The sequence below is a fragment of the Natator depressus genome, chromosome 15 (assembly GCF_965152275.1).
Source record: "Natator depressus isolate rNatDep1 chromosome 15, rNatDep2.hap1, whole genome shotgun sequence".
Lineage (NCBI taxonomy): Eukaryota > Metazoa > Chordata > Testudines > Cheloniidae > Natator > Natator depressus.
Window position 1 is genome coordinate 2,734,606 of NC_134248.1, and position 17,549 is coordinate 2,752,154.

The 17,549-nt window shown below is 61.6% G+C and overlaps 1 protein-coding gene across 1 annotated transcript in view; it reads right to left on the reverse strand.

The window, feature by feature from the left end:
* Nucleotides 1-942: 942 nt before the first annotated feature.
* RASAL1 (RAS protein activator like 1) overlaps nucleotides 943-17,549 on the reverse strand; it is a 109,504-nt gene continuing 92,897 nt past the window's right edge. Inside the window, exons 16-21 of the mRNA XM_074973253.1 lie at nucleotides 15,027-15,199; nucleotides 13,572-13,709; nucleotides 11,404-11,539; nucleotides 10,434-10,554; nucleotides 5,283-5,359; nucleotides 943-3,849 (exon numbers count right to left, since the gene is read on the reverse strand). Coding sequence (XP_074829354.1) covers nucleotides 3,710-3,849; nucleotides 5,283-5,359; nucleotides 10,434-10,554; nucleotides 11,404-11,539; nucleotides 13,572-13,709; nucleotides 15,027-15,199 — 785 coding nt within the window. The 3' untranslated portion in view covers nucleotides 943-3,709. The remainder of the gene's footprint in view (nucleotides 3,850-5,282; nucleotides 5,360-10,433; nucleotides 10,555-11,403; nucleotides 11,540-13,571; nucleotides 13,710-15,026; nucleotides 15,200-17,549) is intronic.

The window sequence follows — 17,549 nt, forward strand, 5'->3', positions numbered from 1 at the left end:
GCAAGCCATGCCCAGCCCAGAGCCCAGCATCTGAACTAGTAGAAGGGAGACCCTCTGTTCTGGGCTCTCAGTTGTGCCCAGGCAACATGGAGGAGGAAGCCACCTAACTTGAATGCAGAGGGGACAAGGACTGGGCCAGGGAGGGGGTAGCAGGGAGTAGACTTGGGACAGGAGCTTGGGGGAGGAGGCAAAAACTGGGACTGGAGGCTGGCAGAGAGGGAGAGCCAGGGCGGGGGGAAGAAGATTGGGACTGGAGGCTGGCAGAGAGGGAGAGCCGGGGCAGGGGGAAGAAGACTGGGACTGGAGGCTGTAGATGCGGGGAGAGACTGAGATTGGATGAGGAGCCAGGGGTGGGAGACTGGGAGTGGCTGGGCAGAGACCAGGGGACTCTGAGGACACACGAGTATCCCAGGGAGGGAGATTGGGACTGACAGTGGCAATGGGAAATGTGGGGGGGGGGGGGGAGGCAAGAAGCTGGGGGGTTGGGAACTGGGACTGGCTGGGCACGGAGACTGGAAATGGAGTGTGAGGTGACTGGGCCAGCGAGTCCAGAGGGGGGAGACTGGTACTTGCTGGGCAAGGAAAGTGGGAATGGCGCGAGAAGCCTGAGGAATGGAGCCTTGGGCTGGCGACACATGGAAAATGGGACAAGTCAGGGGTAGGGAAGAGACGGGACCAAGAACTGGTCATACTTGGGGGAGGGGGCAGAAAAGTCTGTGCCCACCACAACACCTCTTCTCAGCACCTGGAATGGGACCTGATTCCCACATCTCATCCTTCTTCTCTCAGCAAATAGCTGTGAAAGCCACTGGCAAAGTATCCCATGCCCCTGTAGTGCTGGTCCAGAGAGGCTAACAACCTACTACTGCTAACACTTACTCCAGCGGCAGAGGTCTCTGGGTTGGATCTAAAGCTTCCAGCCTTGCTGAGCCATGGGGATGTCACATGAGGGAATGTCTGGTTTTGAAGTTTGCTTTATTAAAAATTTAGGAAAGTACACACAAAAAACTATGTTACAACAACATAAAGGTTGCAACGTCAAGTGCTCAAAAGTTAGGAAATGCCCGAATTAAGGATGCCTGTGAAACCCTAATCTGGCTCCATGTGTATGCATTATGTACAACACAATCATGTACTATGTTTTCCACAGGATGCCTGCCTTACTCAGAGCAGAGGATGGACCCTGGGTTGGATTTGCAGCAGTGCTGAGCATTCACAGCGGCAACTGCCGTCAATGAGCGCTGGGCTTTGCACATATCAGGTGTGATATAATAGTGAGTGCTCTGAAAAATGCGGTCCTAGGCCTTGCATATTGGGCACCTAAGATTAGCGGACACCTTTGACTTTAATCTTTGCACCTCAGTTTGCCTTCTGTAAAACAGGGGGCACAGTACCCATTTAGCTGAAGATAAAGTAATTAATGCTCGTGAAGCACTGATACTATAGCCATGAGTGCCAGCAAAAAGCCCATGAAGAAACTATTCTGTCTCCAGAGCAGGGTTTGAATGGTGTGCAGTAAATAAAGGCTGGATCCACACACTGAGCAATGAGGAGCAAAGAAAATATTGGCCAGCTGCTCATCCAGGGAGCATGGCCCCTCCTCTGTGCAGGGTCCTGCGGAAACCAGTTGTATGTGCTCATGGAATGGGAGACTGGCCCATAGCACATACACACCAGGAGGCTGAATTCAGGGTGCCTGGGCCTCCTTACTTCAGGTGCTTCTTAATGTTCAGGTGCTTCACTTGGCAACTTTATTACAGCTCTTTTAACATAGTTTGTGTGTGTGACATATACTGAGAGATGCACAATAGACAGAGAGGTGTGTGTGCAAATATATCGAGGGCAGTGGGCTGTGCACCCCGGGAGTCGGTGGACGATGTCTAAGGGGTCTGCGAAAGACTGTGACTGAAAACTGACTGAACAGCATTCAGCTATATATACAGACAACAGATTTCCAGAGGGGTCCATAAATGAGACCCACTGATCTCGGTTAACTCCAAAGCCCCCCTGGCCTGGGATAGCCACTGAGCCAAACAGTCTGCAAGATGACTGCCTCCTGCCTCGACAACCACAGCCTGGCCATTTGGCACGAGCGGGGGCACGCCGGTTCTGTTCCCAATGGCACATGCAGGCGGGGGTGCACACAGCCGCAGGCAGCCCATTTGCTATCCACATGGTGCAGCGAGCTGGGGGGACCAGTTGCCACCTTGGTCAGAGCTTTGCCCAGGAGAGGGGAGGGGGAAGCTCTCTGCTCCCAGCCCCTCTGCGGGCACTCTGTCAGTCTCACATTCATCAGGCCAGAGGATTTGGGCTGCTTCGGGAGCTCACATTTCAGCCACACTCACCCCCCTCTGGCCACATCACACTTCACTTTGCTCCAGGATCTGTATGTTTGTCCAGCCTGCTTCAACTTGGTTTCTTTGCCCTGTTCTGGCCTATTACCAGAGTTACTCAGAGTGATGCAGGCTTCTCCACCACGTGCAGGTGATCTGGGTGAGATGTCCCTGGGGTAGCCCCCTCTTGCTTCCTGAGCAGGACTTTGGCACAAGCAAAGAGGAGCCCAGCTGGGTTTTACGCTCAGCCCTGTACACACAGGGCAGGCTGTAGGGCGCCCAGTGGGGCTGTGCGGATACCCATACAGTGCACACATGGATGGAGTGTCAGGGCAGTGATTTAAAGGAGCACCCAGTAGATGCAGGGCCCTGGGTTCCTCCTCCAAGCACACTGCGCTCTAGGCACAAGCCATCATCCCCAGGGGAGATGGAGGAGTTTAACCACTCCAGGGGCAAAGCTTAGATTTTCCGCCACCAAGAGGTGCTGGGGAGAGCCGAGTTCATGGTGGCTGACCCCCAGGCCCACGCAGGTGGAACTGGGGGAGAGAGATGGGCTGGCGGAGGTTGGCGTGCAGACTGGACAGCTTTCTGCTGCACAGCCAGGAGTGCTGCAGGGCCGCGGTCCGGCCCACACGTTATTCCTCCCAAGAGCCCGGCTCTTGTTCAGAGGATCATGGCTAGGGGCTCCCTTGAGGTCCTTCATCAGTTACAGACACAGAAGTGCCTCCCCTCGCCCAGTGGCCACGAAGGCTGGAATGTGGGGTGGGAAACGCACAGATGGGGCATGGGGGTGATCTGTCTTCAGGAGCCAGGGGCAGGCTCTTTGCCACCCCCACGCGCCTCTGGGACACCAGGACAGCAGGCACTGGCTGGCCGCGCTCGCGGACTGAGGTTCAGCGGGAAGGCCCTGCGTGGCAAGGTCAGGTACAGCCTGCAGGAGGATGGCACTGGGGCATGGGCACAGCTCACCTCCCCAGGCACTGGCATTAGAGGCTGTGGATCCTGGCTCTCGGCCCCACCGGGACAAGGACGGCAAGGAGGTTGGCTGGTGCTATTCAGGGTGTGGTTCATGGAGGGTTTCTGGAGCGCCATCTGATGGTTGATGTGGGCACTCCAGCAGGCCGCCAGGAGGCAGGAGAGCGGATGAGCTCAGCCACCTCTGGTTTGTGCCTTCTCTTGCTGTGGTCCATCACCTCTGGCCTGAGCTGTGGGTTGGCCACGTGGCCACTGCCATTGCCATTCCCAGCCTAGAGCACGGTGACAAGTGAGCCGGTGTCTCCCAGCACCAGGGCCCACTCCCACGCGCCATCGTCAGGTGGGCACGGTCCAACAGAAGTGCCAGGGAGGGATGGGGTGGGGCAGGGGGAGGAGGCTTCTCACGGGCGGTGAGAGTCATTCTCTGCCTCCTCCTTCTCCCGGCGCTCGAAGGCGCTGTGGGCACGCTCCAGGTCTTGTATGATGTTCAACAGGCGGGCAGCAGCCGCCATCTGGCGGTCCTGGCAGGAACAGCCTTGATCTGCAGGACAGAGGGAGAGGAGTGTGGTAGAGGAGAGGGGCAATCAGCCCATAGTGCCCTCTGCAGGCACAGGCATGTGAGCGGGCCCGACAGATCAGGGCCAGCGGGGCACTGGTCAGACCCACATAGAATCATAGAATCATAGAATATCAGGGTTGGAAGGGACCCCAGAAGGTCATCTAGTCCAACCCCCTGCTCGAAGCAGGACCAATTCCCAGTTAAATCATCCTCACTCCCATGTCCTGCTACCCACTGGGTTCACTTCCACCAGGCCAGGCTAGGCCTTGGAGCACAGGGCTCCTGGGCCAGCTAGCACAGCCAGATCCCTGCCCGTGGGCCCTCACCTGGCCCCTTGCCAGCTGAGGGTGGGCTGGAAGCCAGCAGGCGGATGGTGGCAGGGTTGGAGAGGGTCGCAAGGACAGAGAGCAGCTGGCAATGCTCAGCCACTCTCCATAGATGGCACGGACAGCTTTGCACAGACTCCCTGCAGGTCCCCTTGGTCTGCGACATGGTTACTGGGTGGGTTGGGAAAGAGCGTGTGGGGCAGGAGCTCCCCATCTGCGAATGGCTCGGAGCAGCAGTGACGGCTCACCAGCCCCAGCAAGCAGGACTCAGGCCTTCGCCCAATGCAGCAACCACCACCCACTCACCCCCGGCCCCCAGGGCAGCGCAGACCTGCCACCCCCCGGCCCCCAGGGCAGCGCAGACCTGCCGCCCCCCGACCCCCAGGGCAGCGCAGACCTGCCGCCCCCCGACCCCAGGGGCAGCGCAGACCTGCCGCCCCCCGACCCCAGGGGCAGCGCAGACCTGTCGCCCCCCGGCCCCCGGGGCAGCGCAGACCTGCCGCCCCCGACTCCCGGGGCACCGCAGACCTGCCGCCCCCCGACGTCCGGGGCAGCGCAGACCTGCCGCCCCCCGGCCCCTGGGGCAGGGCAGACCTGCCGCCCCCGACCCCCGGGACAGGGCAGACCTGTCGCCCCCCGACCTCCGGGGCAGCGCAGACCTGCCGCCCCCCGGGGCAGTGCAGACCTGCCGCCCCCGACCCCCGGGGCAGGACAGACCTGCCGCCCCCGACCCCTGGGGCAGCGCAGACCTGCCGCCCCCCGAACCCCAGTGTAGCTCTGCATTGCATTGGGGGTCCCAGAGCCCGCACCCCCTCCCGCACCCCAACCCCCTGAGCCAGCCCAGTGAAAATGAGCGAGTGAGTGAGGGTGGGGAGAGCGAGCGACAGAGAGGGGGGGATGGAGTGAGCGGGGGGGGGGTCTCAGAGAATGGGCTGGGCAGGGGTGGAGCCTAAGAGGAGGCGTGGGGCAGGGGGCGGGGCAAGGGTGTTCAGTTCAGGGTGCGAGTAGAAAGTTGGCAACCCTCGGCCCAGGCCCGCTGCCACTCTGCAGGCTGCCCCTGAGTGCTCTGGCGGGGAGGGGGCTCCGTACCTCCCTGGGCATGGGGACCAGGCCCCCTCTCCTGCTCCAGCGCCAGCCCCGCATCTGAACACTCAATGTACTTCTCCCTGCGGAGAGAGGAGACACGTGAGTTCTTAGGGGCAGGGGCATCAGCTACTGTCTCTACCGCCCCACGAGCAAGGGAGCCCCCCACCCTGGTCTGTATGCCAACCCCCCACCCTGGCCCTTACAGCCCCACACGCAAGGGAGCCCCCACCCTGGTCCGTACGGCCCCCCCCTGCCCTGGCCCTGGTCTGTACAGCCCCACACGCAAGCGAACCCCCCCCCCGGCCCTGGTCTGTACCCATGCGCAGGGGGCTCCCAGTCCTGATGGCCCCATGCACAAGGGCCCCCTCACCCCGGCCCGTATGCCCCCCTGCTCCGGTCCCCCTCTGTACGGTCCCACCTAGTCTGACCAGCCATGAGGGCAATGGGCTCTGTGAGCTCTCTTGAAATAATGATCTAATAACCAAAGGTGAGAAGGGGTGTTCAGAGCAGAGAACTTGGGACCCCCTCCCTCTCTCATCTCCCCTGCGGTGTTACAGGCTCAGATTACTAGGGCAGGGGGTCCAGGAACCCACATAATCCTTCTGGGGTCCAGGTCTCTGTCTGGTTCTCCTGCCTTTTAGTCTCGCTTGGGGCCTGTGGCGGGGTGGTCCCCTCGCCATGCCTTGAAGGGCTTAAAACAGCCCTGGGAGAGGGCTGAGAGGGGGAAAACTGGCTGTTTAGGGAAACAGCCACAGCTGTAGCCTGTGTAATTAGGACCCAGCTGGCCCTTGTAAGAGGGCAGTGGGCCAGAAGGAGAGACATTCTCTCTGGCTAGGTGGAGAGAGGAGGATCTGACTGCCGGGAAAGCTGAGGGGGTACCTAGGGCAGAGGGAGCTGGGGAGCCTCAGCCGAGCAGAGCCCCAGGCTGAGGTAAAGACCCACGAAAGGGTCCTAAGGCTGCAGAGGAGCAGCCCAGACCTAGACCGAGGCAGCTGGTCCAACCCCCCTGGCCGATGATGCGTGGTAGAGACTGCAGTCTGCCCCAGGGAGCGGGGGCTAGACGATGACTGACAGTAGCCACTGAGGCAAGGGAGGGGTTGGGGGTTCCCCCAGGGAGGGGAGACCCAGACTGAGGGGGTACTGCCAGGGGGCAGAGCCCTAAGTTAGAAGGGCACTGGGGTCCGGCGGCAGGCGAGACACCGACTGGCAGAGGGCGCTCCTGGCTGGAAAGAGCTAATTCCCTGGACAACCAGCAGGAGGCGCTGCAGCGGTGTGTCGTCGCCCTGCAACAGGGCCATTTACAGGGCTAGAATGAGATGGAAGTGGCTCTCCCCAGGGGTTCCCCCAGGTGTTGTCCTGATTGCCCCACTCCTTCCCCTAGTTCAACTGCCAGGACTGGGGGCAGAGATGGGCTGTCACTCAGGATTCATCTGTGCCGCACACGAAGGGGCGCTTGCAGCGCGGATGGGTCCAGCCGGTAATCCAGCTAGAGGGGGAACAACCACACTGAAGATGTGGCAGCACGGATGTCAGGGTGGGCAAGCAACCCGGGTACATACCCAGGGTCCTGGCAGGCCTGCACTGGGGCAGCTGCCCTGCCAAAGCCCATGCATCACATCTTCACTGCTGTTGTGACCTACCTGCATTACCATCGCACCTTCCGTGGAGGTGTTGATGGCCCCCGTGTGTCTGTACAGCGCCTAGCACAACTGGGCCCTGATCGAGCGTGGCCTCTGCCACACTCCCTAATAGGCCCTCCTGGGCGGAGACCACATCTCGGTTTGTTGGGCCCCCAGGAATCCCTTCAGCCACACAGGCTTGAGGCCTGCACGCCCCATGCTGGGGAATCGCATGGGCTCAGTGATAGAACCAGCAGTGGGCGTTTCCCACTAGCACTCCCGTCGCTGCTCATGCTGCTCTGACAGGAGAACACCCGAGACCCTGCATGCAGGGCAGATGCGCCCCCAGAAACGATGATCAACACCCATGACCTAGTGACAGCACTACTTGTCTGCAGTGGGGCAGCATCTGCAGGGACCCCACTGTGCTAGGTGCAGACACAGAACAGAAGGATGGTCCCTGCCCTGAAAAACCTGCAAGCTACTGCAGGACGGAAGCCTCTATGCTACAGAACCGTACAGAAGAGCAGGTGCAAGGCCTAGCACATCTGTCCGGGTCTACTCAGGTGCACCTACTACTTGCTTCAAGCAGGGTTAGACAACAGACACTGAGCGCTCCTGAGCTCTGGCTACACTACGGTTTCCAACTTAATTTCCCTAGTGTAGAGAAGGCTCCCCCTGCAACGGCATAGGATGCTCCCACCTGATGCTATGGGTTGGAGCTCTGGTGGAGGACAACATCCCTGCAGGCCTGGACTGGAGGGAACCTTCCTCCCCAGCCCCAGAGGGAGGGGGCAGTTGGGGAGGAACCCCAAGATGCCATGTGGGGCACAGGGGATCCTCCAGTCCATGGAGTCTTTTGGGCCATGGGAGGAAGACTCGTAACCCTCCTCAAGCTGTTGACTATATAAGGCAGAGGTGGGCAAACTAAGGCCTGCGGGCCACATCCGGCCCACGGGACCGTCCTGTCCGGCCCCTGAGCTCCTGGCCCAGGAGGCTTGTCCCTGGCCCCTCCCCCACTGTCCCCCTCCCCTGCAGCCTCAGCTCACTGCACCGCGGCGCAATGCTCTGGGCGGGGGGGCTGCAAGCTCCTGGGGCAACGCAGCTGCAGAGCCCGGCCGGACCCGGTCTCTGGGCGGCACGGTGCTTGGCTGGCTCCGGCCAGGCGGCCCGCCTGCCGGAGCCGGTCTCTGGGCGGCACGGTGCTTGGCTGGCTCCGGCCGGGCGGCCCGCCTGCCGGAGCCGGTCTCTGGGCTGCACGGTGCTTGGCTGGCTCCGGCCGGGCGGCCCGCCTGCCGGAGCCGGTCTCTGGGCTGCACGGTGCTTGGCTGGCTCCGGCCGGGCGGCCCGCCTGCCGGAGCCGGTCTCTGGGCTGCACGGTGCTTGGCTGGTTCCGGCCGGGCGGCCCGCCTGCCGGAGCCGGTCTCTGGGCTGCACGGTGCGTGGCTGGCTCTGGCTGGGCGGCCCGCCTGCCGGACCTGGTCTCTGGGCTGCACGGTGCTTGGCTGGCTCCGGCCGGGCGCCCCGCCTGCTGGACCTGGTCTCAGGGCTGCACGGTGCTTGGCTGGCTCCGGCCGGGCGGCCCGCCTGCCGGAGCCGGTCTCTGGGCTGCACGGTGCTTGGCTGGTTCCGGCCGGGCGGCCCGCCTGCCGGAGCCGGTCTCTGGGCTGCACGGTGCGTGGCTGGCTCTGGCTGGGCGGCCCGCCTGCCGGACCTGGTCTCTGGGCTGCACGGTGCTTGGCTGGCTCCGGCCGGGCGCCCCGCCTGCTGGACCTGGTCTCAGGGCTGCACGGTGCTTGGCTGGCTCCGGCCGGGCGGCCCGCCTGCCGGAGCCGGTCTCTGGGCTGCACGGTGCGTGGCCGGCTCCGGCCGGGCGGTGCGGCCGCCGGAGCCGGTCTCTGGGCTGCACGGTGCGTGGCTGGCTCTGGCTGGGCGGCCCGCCTGCCGGACCTGGTCTCAGGGCTGCACGGTGCTTGGCTGGCTCCGGCCGGGCGGCCCGCCTGCCGGAGCCGGTCTCTGGGCTGCACGGTGCTTGGCTGGTTCCGGCCGGGCGGCCCGCCTGCCGGAGCCGGTCTCTGGGCTGCACGGTGCGTGGCTGGCTCTGGCTGGGCGGCCCGCCTGCCGGAGCCGGTCTCTGGGCTGCACGGTGCGTGGCCGGCTCCGGCCGGGCGGTGCGGCCGCCTGTCCTGATGCTCTGGGCAGTGCGGCTGTAGCACCGCCAGCCACTGGTGCTCCAGGCAGCGCGGCAAGGGGACAAGGAGCAGGTGAGGGGGTTGGATAGAGGGCAGGGGAGTTTCGGGCAGGTGGTCTGGGGGGTGGATAGGGGTCGGGGCGGTCACAGGGCAGGGAACAGGGGGGCTGAATGGGGGCAGGGGTCCTGAAGGGGCAGTCAGGAAGGCGGGGGGGTTGGATGGGGTGGCAGGGAGCAGTCAGGGGACAGGGAGAAGGGGTGGTTGGATGGGGCAGGGGTCCCAGGGGGGCAGTCAGGAATGAGGAGGGGTTGGATGGGGCGGCGGGGAGTCTGGGGGCATCCAGGGGATTGGATGGGGCAGGAGTCCGGGGGAGGGGGCATTAGGGGTGAGAAGTGGAGGGGTCGGAGAGGGGGCAGGAGCCAGACCACGCCTGGCTGGTTGGGGAGGCACAGCCTCCCCTAACCGACCTTCCATACAATTTCCAAAACCTGATGCGCCCCTCAGGCCAAAAGTTTGCCCGCCCCGATGTCAGGGCTCTCTCCCGGGTAACGCTTTCGGGAGGGGAGACCTCTGGTGGTGGGAACTGGGAAGCCAGGCAAGGTGGAATTCACCCATGCAAGGGGCCAGCTGAAGCCAGAGGCTGCTCTCCAGTCCCGCTCACGCCCTAATCGGAGGTTGGTGCTGCACCCTACCGGGGGTGGAGCAGGATGTGGGGGACAAGTGTTTGAGCAGGGGCTGAGCCCAGAAGAAAGTGGCGACCGCTGCAGGCTGAGATAACTGGGCTAGTGATCAATGCCAGCTGCAACCAAAACCCTCCTCCCAGGGAGACGGGGCAGGGGATCCCCCCATCAGCTCAGTGGGGTGGGAATGCAGAGTAGCTTGGCAGAGAGACAAGGGGAAGGTGAATGGGATGGCAGTTAATAGCCCGGAGTTAATGCCAACAGCACCCGCAAGAGGGGGCATCTGAAACCAGCCCCATCCCCTCAGATCCACCCCAACTCCCCCCACCACTCCCTGAGCCCCAGGATTAGAACTCAGCGCCCCTCCCTGGTGCCCTGATCCTGCCCAGAATGGAGTAGCTCCTGCTGTGGTGTCCAAGGAATGTGTTTCGAATGGGGGGAAAAGCTCCAAGGCCCAAGCTCTACAAAATGAGCTGCCCTTTATGGCAACAGCATGGTCCTCCCTGCCCCAGGCTCTATGACTTCCCTACTCATCATGGCATGTGCCCCCACATGCCAGCCACAGGGTGACCACTGCCCCCACCATGTACAGCTCCTGGCAATGGCCCTGCCCCCACCTGCCTGCGCTGGTGTTACCTGCCCTCGCCCCACAGCTGCACTGACCTGAGCTTGTCTCTCGCCAGCAAGAGCTGCCCGTACACCATCTGGGTCTCGGCATCTGGGTCGAGGGGGTCGCTCCAGTCCCCCAGGGTCATGGCAGAGTGAGTCCGGCTGCAGCCGCGCACTGGGGCAGGACAGAAAGGACTGTTCCAATGAGGCAGGGGCAGGAGGGGCTGCCACACAGGGTATGGGGCAGGCCAGGGGCCCTGCTTGCAAGGGTCTAGGAGCAGAGCAGGTCGCTCCTGACTAGCCAATCAGCCCCCAGGGAAGCCCTCTCCCCCAAGGCCATGGGTGAGGAGGGGGGAGGGATAGCTCAGTAGTTTGAGCATTGGCCTGCTAAACCGAGGGTTGTGAGTTCAATCCTTGAGGGGGACATCTAGGGATCTGGGGCAAAAATTGGGGATTGGTCCTGCTTTGAGCAGGGGGTTGGACTAGATGACCTCCTGAGGTCCCTTCCAACCCTGATATTCTATGACCCATCCTTCCAGCCAGTAGGGACTGGTCAGGGCTCCCGCCAGGGCCCACCACTACTGCTCTGCCACCAGGCGGCTGTGGTTAACAGCTGCTTGGGGCTGATGTGTGGCCTTTGCTACCCTCCCCCAGCCCCAGGTGCTGCGCCAGTGTGGTCTAGTGGATCGAGCACTTGAGAAACCTGGGTTCTGTTCCCAGCCCTGCCACTGGCCTGCTGGGTAACCTTGGGCACGTCATTTCCCTGCTCTGGACCTCAGTTTCTCATCTGTGCAATGGGGGTAATGCTAGCGACGTCCTGTGTGAAGTACTTTGAGCTGTACAGGTGCAGCTTGATGGGTGAGAGCTAGGTGTTATAGTGCGGGGGGGGCCTGGATCTCCCCACCTATCCCCAAGTGGAGAAGCAGCCGCATAGAGAGGACTCTGGGTCAAAAAAGCCCTTTCCCCTGCCAAAGTCCCGTGGGCTGAATTTGCAGCAGCCCTATAGCTGGCAGGGGCCCATTACCTGTGCGGTCAGGCTGCAGGCAGCAGGTCCAGCGGTTGCCCCGGAAGGCACCCCGGTGGCAAGAGGGCAGCATGAGCTCATTGCAGATGCTGGCCTTGCGGATGGCTGACAGCCACTGGTTCAACTCGTTCACATTCTGTTGGAGATAGGGGAGAGTCAGCCAGGGAGGATGGCGCCGCTTCCCCTCCCCAGCCCCCATAGATACAACCCAGACACCCAGGGTTCTAGTCCTGCTGGCTGACTGTGGGCAAGTCCTTCCCCCTTTGGTGCCTCAGTTTCCCCATCTGCGCTTCAGCACAGACTGTTCCAGGCTGCAGGGTGATCCATGGATTGGATGAGGCTCATCCAGATCTTCACTGGGAAGCCAGTGGCAGATTGAGGCAGGGCTGGAGTGAACACAAGGACCGAATTTGCCCCCCAGTTCTCCAGAATCCCATAGATCCAGGCCCCAGGATACATGCTTCTTTGGGGGCCCCTATTTTGCTCAGCCTGGAGGTCCCAAGTAGCCTAAAAAATGAGCACAGCTGCATTCATGGGGGTTCATTTCGCATCTAGGGTTACCAGTGCTCCAGCCCCTTCCCTCCCTCTCTGATGCTGGTAGGGTCTCCCAGGGCAACACTCACTCTTCAGCAACTCCGCTAAGTGCCCCAGGCCCTTCTCCAGGATCCCCACCACAGCCACACCCTGGAGAGGAAGGAGCTGGGAAAGCCCAGCTGCCAGCGGTGATCACGGAGCCAGCTCTGCCTTCCCCACGGCCGCCCCCCCAGCTGGTTTGATCGAGAGCTGAGACCATCACACGTTCCTGCCGCCCAGCCAGGCAGCTGGATGAAGGGCTGGCAGCCAGGTAATGCATCTGAACGGGACACAAGCCTGCTTTCCTACCCACTGCTAGCTCTGTGGAGCACGTCCCTCTGTCCCCCCCCCACGATGCCTTGGGTGGCTTCAGAGGGGTGACGTTGGCAGCACAACGTCCCCAGCTGGGCTGTTTGGGCGCGACTGACCACGGACCTTGGAGTAGCGAACGTGGCTTGGCACTGCCGGAGAAGGGCTGGGGAGGGAGGCATGGGGCGCCTCCTTGTGCCCTCAAGCAATGTTCTGGAGCAGACCCCCGACCTCCCAGCTCTGCCCTGGTCAGTTCAGTGTGGGTGGGGAGACTTGCTGTGCCTGGAATAAAGTTGGGGGGCAGGGTGATATTACAAAGGAGCACCCCAGGCCAAGCCGCATGGCAGAAGCCCTCGTGGAGGAGGAGCCCTCGTGGAGAAGGAGCCCTTCTCTCGCCCAGCCTCAGATGTAAGGTCCAAGTTAGCACATGGCTGTGAGACGCACCATGGGAGCCAGCTCCTGGCTACAATAGGAATTCAGGGGACAGCCCCACACGGGAGCCCCTGAAACACTGCAAGGGGCGTTTGCGGGAATACGCCAGGACTCTCCACTCACACAGCTGCTGGTTAAGGGCTCCAGAACAGGGGTATTCAGAACAGGGTGTCAGCCACATGGGCCTGGAAGTACCAGACATCCAAGGCCAGCACCTGCCCAGGGACCCAGCCGCATGCCGAGCGAGGGGAGGCCGAGGGCTGGATGGCACTGGAGAGGCCCAGGCCACACTGGGATCTTGCAAAGCTGTTCTGGCCTGGAGGACGAGCTGGAGCCCCCAGTATGTGGGGTGAGGGGTGCCCAGGCACCACCCGCAATGGGGCTACAGCATGCGCTTGCTCTGTTGTGAGGATGGGGCCAGGATCTCGGCAGCCAAGACACGCAGGGGCTGCGCTATGGCTGGGATGCTGGGGGAACCGCAGGTGGACGGCGCCTTGTGCTCACCTCCCCGTCTTTTCTCATGTCATGACCAGCCAACATCCCTCCCCCCCGCGCCCTCCCCCCCGCAGCTTGGCAATGGCCTTGGTTAAAGCAACGGAACAGACCCTCCGCTGCACCCCGCCTCACAAGCCCAGCCTGGCAGCTGCATGGTCGTGCACAGGGCCCACTGACACCGCCGGCGGCACCAGGAGCCACCGTGGGTTGAACTAAAGCATGAAGGCCCCCAGGTGGGGGTCCTGGCAGGCCCTGTCCTCTGCAGAGCTCTGGGCAGTGGGCAGCACTGGGTCAGCAGATTGGTGACCATGCTGCCAGGGCCCCTGCTGCACCGTGCCCCCTCCCTGGCAGGAACTCGCCTTGCACTGGATGTACATGGTGTGCAGCTGCCCCTCGTTGTCCTGTGTTAGGATCTGCATCATGTGTGGCTGCTGGAAGGCGTTTTCGTCCACCCTCTCCACGGCACAGATCTGCTGGATGGGGATGGAGGAGCGAACCTGCGCGAAGAAACAGCACCCCTCCTCCCCTCAGCCGAGCTGAGCCAGAGCATGAGCCCCGGGGGAGGGGTGTGGGCAAGAATCACCCCCCCATTCCCACCCCCTGCTTTCAACTCCCTCCACAATCAGCCCCAGCTATGCACCACGAGCACACTGGGGTGGGGGTGATATGAATCCTGGTGATGCTTTGGTGTTCACCGAGTCACAGCATCAGGGTTTAGGTGAATCAGCGGAGGAGGGGTGGAAGGATTGAGGGGCACTGGCAGAATGGGGGTTAGTCCAGGCCTGGTGTAGCAGGGGGCAGGCCGGGATTGAGGGGCACCAGCAGAGCTGAGAGAAGGGGAAAGCCCACGGCTGATACAGCGGGGGGAGGCAGGCTGGGATTGAGGGGCACTGGCAGAACTGGGGAAGGTGGGTGCCCCAGCCTGAAATAGTGGGGGGAGGGCAGGCTGGGAGGGGATTGAGGGGTGCCGGCGGAGCTGGGAGGAGGGGGGAGTCCAGGGCTGGTAGAGTGGGGGTGGGGGACAGGCAGGGACTGAGGTGCACTTGCAGATCTGGGGGAACCCAGGGCTAGTATTCCAGGGGGCAGGCTGAGATTGAGGGGCACCATCAGAGCTGGGGGAAGGGGAGAGTTCAGGCCTAGTATATTGGGGGGGCAGGCTGGGATTGCAGGGTGTTGGCAGAGCTGTTGGAAGGGGGGAGCCCAGGGCTGGCATATCAGGAGGGCAGGCTGGGATTGAGAGGCACCGGCAGAGCTGCAGAACAGGGAAGCCCAGGGCTGGTATAGCGAGGGACAGGCTGGGATTGAGGAGTACTGGAAGAGCTAGGGAAGGGGGGAGCCCCAGCCTAGAATAGTAGGGGGAGAGCTGGCTGGGAGGGGATTGAGGGGCATCAGCAGAGTTGGGGAAGGGGGGAGCTCAGGGCTGGAATATCGGGGTGCAGGCTGGAATTGAGAGATGCCGGCAGATCTGAAGGAAGGGGGTAGCCCAGGGCTAGTATAGCAGCATGGGGGGGCAGGCTGGGATTGAGGGACACCAGCAGAACTGGGGAAGGGGGAGCCCAGGGCTGGTATAGCAGGGGGGGTGGAGGGTGGTAGCCTGGGATCGAGGGGCAGTGGCAGAGCTGGGGGGAAGGGGGGTGCCATAGGGGAGGGAGGTGGGGCAGGCAGGGATTGAGGGGCGCCGGCAGAGCTCCACAGCAGAGACCCTGTCCCTGCTTCACCCGCCTCCCCCCAGCGTGACCCTCCCGTCCCTAAGCTTGGCCCTAGCGAGTGGCAGCGCCCAGGTCTCCGTTCTCGAGGGCACGGGGGGGACACACCTGCCACTCTGGGGACCTGGAGTAGGAGAGGGTCTCGCTGCTCAGCCAGAAGTAGCGTTTCTTGAAGGTGAAGCGCGGGAGCAGGTGGAGCCCCTCGGCCTTGTGCTTGTGCAGGTAGCCCTCCTTGATGGTGACCGAGGGGTGGAAGAGCGTCCGGGGCTGGGTCTTGCGCACTGTGTGGAGAGGAGAGCAGGGTTACCCCATCCATCCGCCCCGGTGAAACGCCAGCACCTTCACCAGGCCAGGTTTTGCTTGACAACAACCCTCCTGGACCCGGGGAGAGGTGTGCTCTGGTGCCTACATGCTGGTGAAGCCAGGGTCTGCATCACCTTCCCACCCCACACCAGGGTGATGACCCACAGTCAATACCGGGCTCCATCTGGGGACAGAGCCAGGCTAAATGAGTGGGGAGGCTGGATTCTCTGCCCATCGCAGAGGAGAACAATCCCTGGCCAAGCACAGGGAGATGGGCTGTCCCCCAGCCCACCCCCTCCCAGGAGGCAGAGTGATCTGCCCCTGCAGCACCCCCACCCCCAACCAAGAGAGCTGAGATTTCTGCAGTCAGTCATTGCCACCCATTAGAGCGGGCCTGGAGTGCAGGTAGCCACGGAGCTGGGGGTATGGGTTGCCCTTGTAGGGTGGGCTGCTGAGACCTGAGGCACACAAAGGAATCGTTCAGGGCAGTTTGGTCGCTCAGATCCACAATCGTCCTGGGAATCCCCCTTGTCCCCGGGCCCCCCAGAGCCAGGCTGAATGGCAGGAATGGCCCATTCTCCAATGGCCGAAGCACACACAGTGTTCCCCAGAAGGGGGCACCATTATCCTTCTGATCCCAGCCCTCCACACAGGACTCTCCAGCAAGCTCTGCATTTTAATTAGTAATCATTTTTGCTCATGGTTTGCAGCTAGCAATGGGCAGGGCCGTTCCAGAGACAGGGAGAGCAGTGCCCATCTCACCCCTTCCCTGGTCCATTCCAACCTCTTGGGCCTTTGGAACTGGGCTGGCTTTCCTGGGAGTCACTCGCAGGGGATTTCAGCTGCTCTGCTTCCAAACGGGCCCAGGAAGTCTGGGGTGCACAAACACGTGAGCTGGCCAAGCTTTTCCAACACAGGCAGCGGTCCGGGAGTCAGATCAGTGTGGGCGCTTCCAGTCTCAGCCTATCCTGCTCCTGCAGGGCTAAAAAGGGCACATGGAGCCTCTGCAGAAGCCCTAGGGAAAGGTTCCAGCCTGGCTCAGTCAGAAGGGGATGCTGCTGAATGGAAAGGAGCAAAGGCACTGACTGGGACCGTGGGGCACCTACTTACACCAGGGCGAGATGGGTCTGCCAGGACAGCAGGGGGTGAGGCTGGGGTTGAGGGGCAGCAGCCGAGCTGGCAAGAGCTCACGGGACTCCGAGCTGCATTCTGACTCTTGTGAGAGGGGCTGGAACATGGGCTGCTCCTCTAATGGCCTGACTCAAAGTCCAGTGAAGTCAGGGGGAGTCTTTCCACTGACTAGTGTGTTTGGGATGAGGGCCCAGGTGCGCTGTACTGGGATGGATAATAGGCTGGCTCTGGTCCTTTAACGTCCTTCCCTGCCCACAACACCTGCCCGCTGTGCTCACCCTGGAGCTGCACAACTCCCTGTTCTGCACCATCCAGGCCATGGACAGCCGTGGTGTGGAGATCTGGGCAGAATGTCACCTGGCCTTGGTGCAGAGATGGGACGGAGCTGTGCTTATCTGTGCTGCAGGGACTCTGCCGCTGGGGTGTGCTTTGGAACCTGGCTAAAACACCTGGGTCCTGTCCTGTAAGAGCTGAGGCCAGCCACATTAGGGCAGCAGCATCCATGAGCTAAGCAGCAGGAAGTCAGAGCCTCACATTCCCTCTAAATTGCATCAAAACAATGTAATATTGGGCTGTTAATAGTACCCAGCGTCACCAGAGAAAGAAACAGATCGTAAGATGTTTAGGGAAATCTTTGTTTGACAGCATTCTGCCTGGCAAGGAATCACCTAACAGATGTGATTGTGAAATCTATACTTCTATTGTTTTGCCTTCATGGTCCCTACTCCTCTATTGTTTATTTGTCTGGTCTTTGGTTCTTTGATCATTCTGCCTGGTATGTAACTAAATTTTGCAAGATTTAAATCAGCTCAGGTGGTAGGCTCTGATTGGGTAAAGAGTGGTTTCGTAATGGGCTAGGATGGGTGGAAAATGCCGCTTTGCAGGACTTTAGTTTACAATGGTTGGGGACGGTAGAGCTAAGCAGGACTCAAGTTTCACTATAATAACTGGGGTCCAACAGGAATTTCTTGGGAACCAACTCCAGGGCGCAGCCCAAGATCAGAGCTGCCAGACCTCAACACCCTGCCAACTATATCGTGCAGAAGCTGGAGTCCCTGGACAATCTGATCCTGGCTGGCCACTAGGAAAAGTTCGTCTGATTATGGGGAGTGGTGAGCATTGTATGTTTAGTGTGTGTGTTCTGCTTAGGTAACTGTTAATAAATAGAAGTTAAGGATATTATTCTGCAAGGCACTT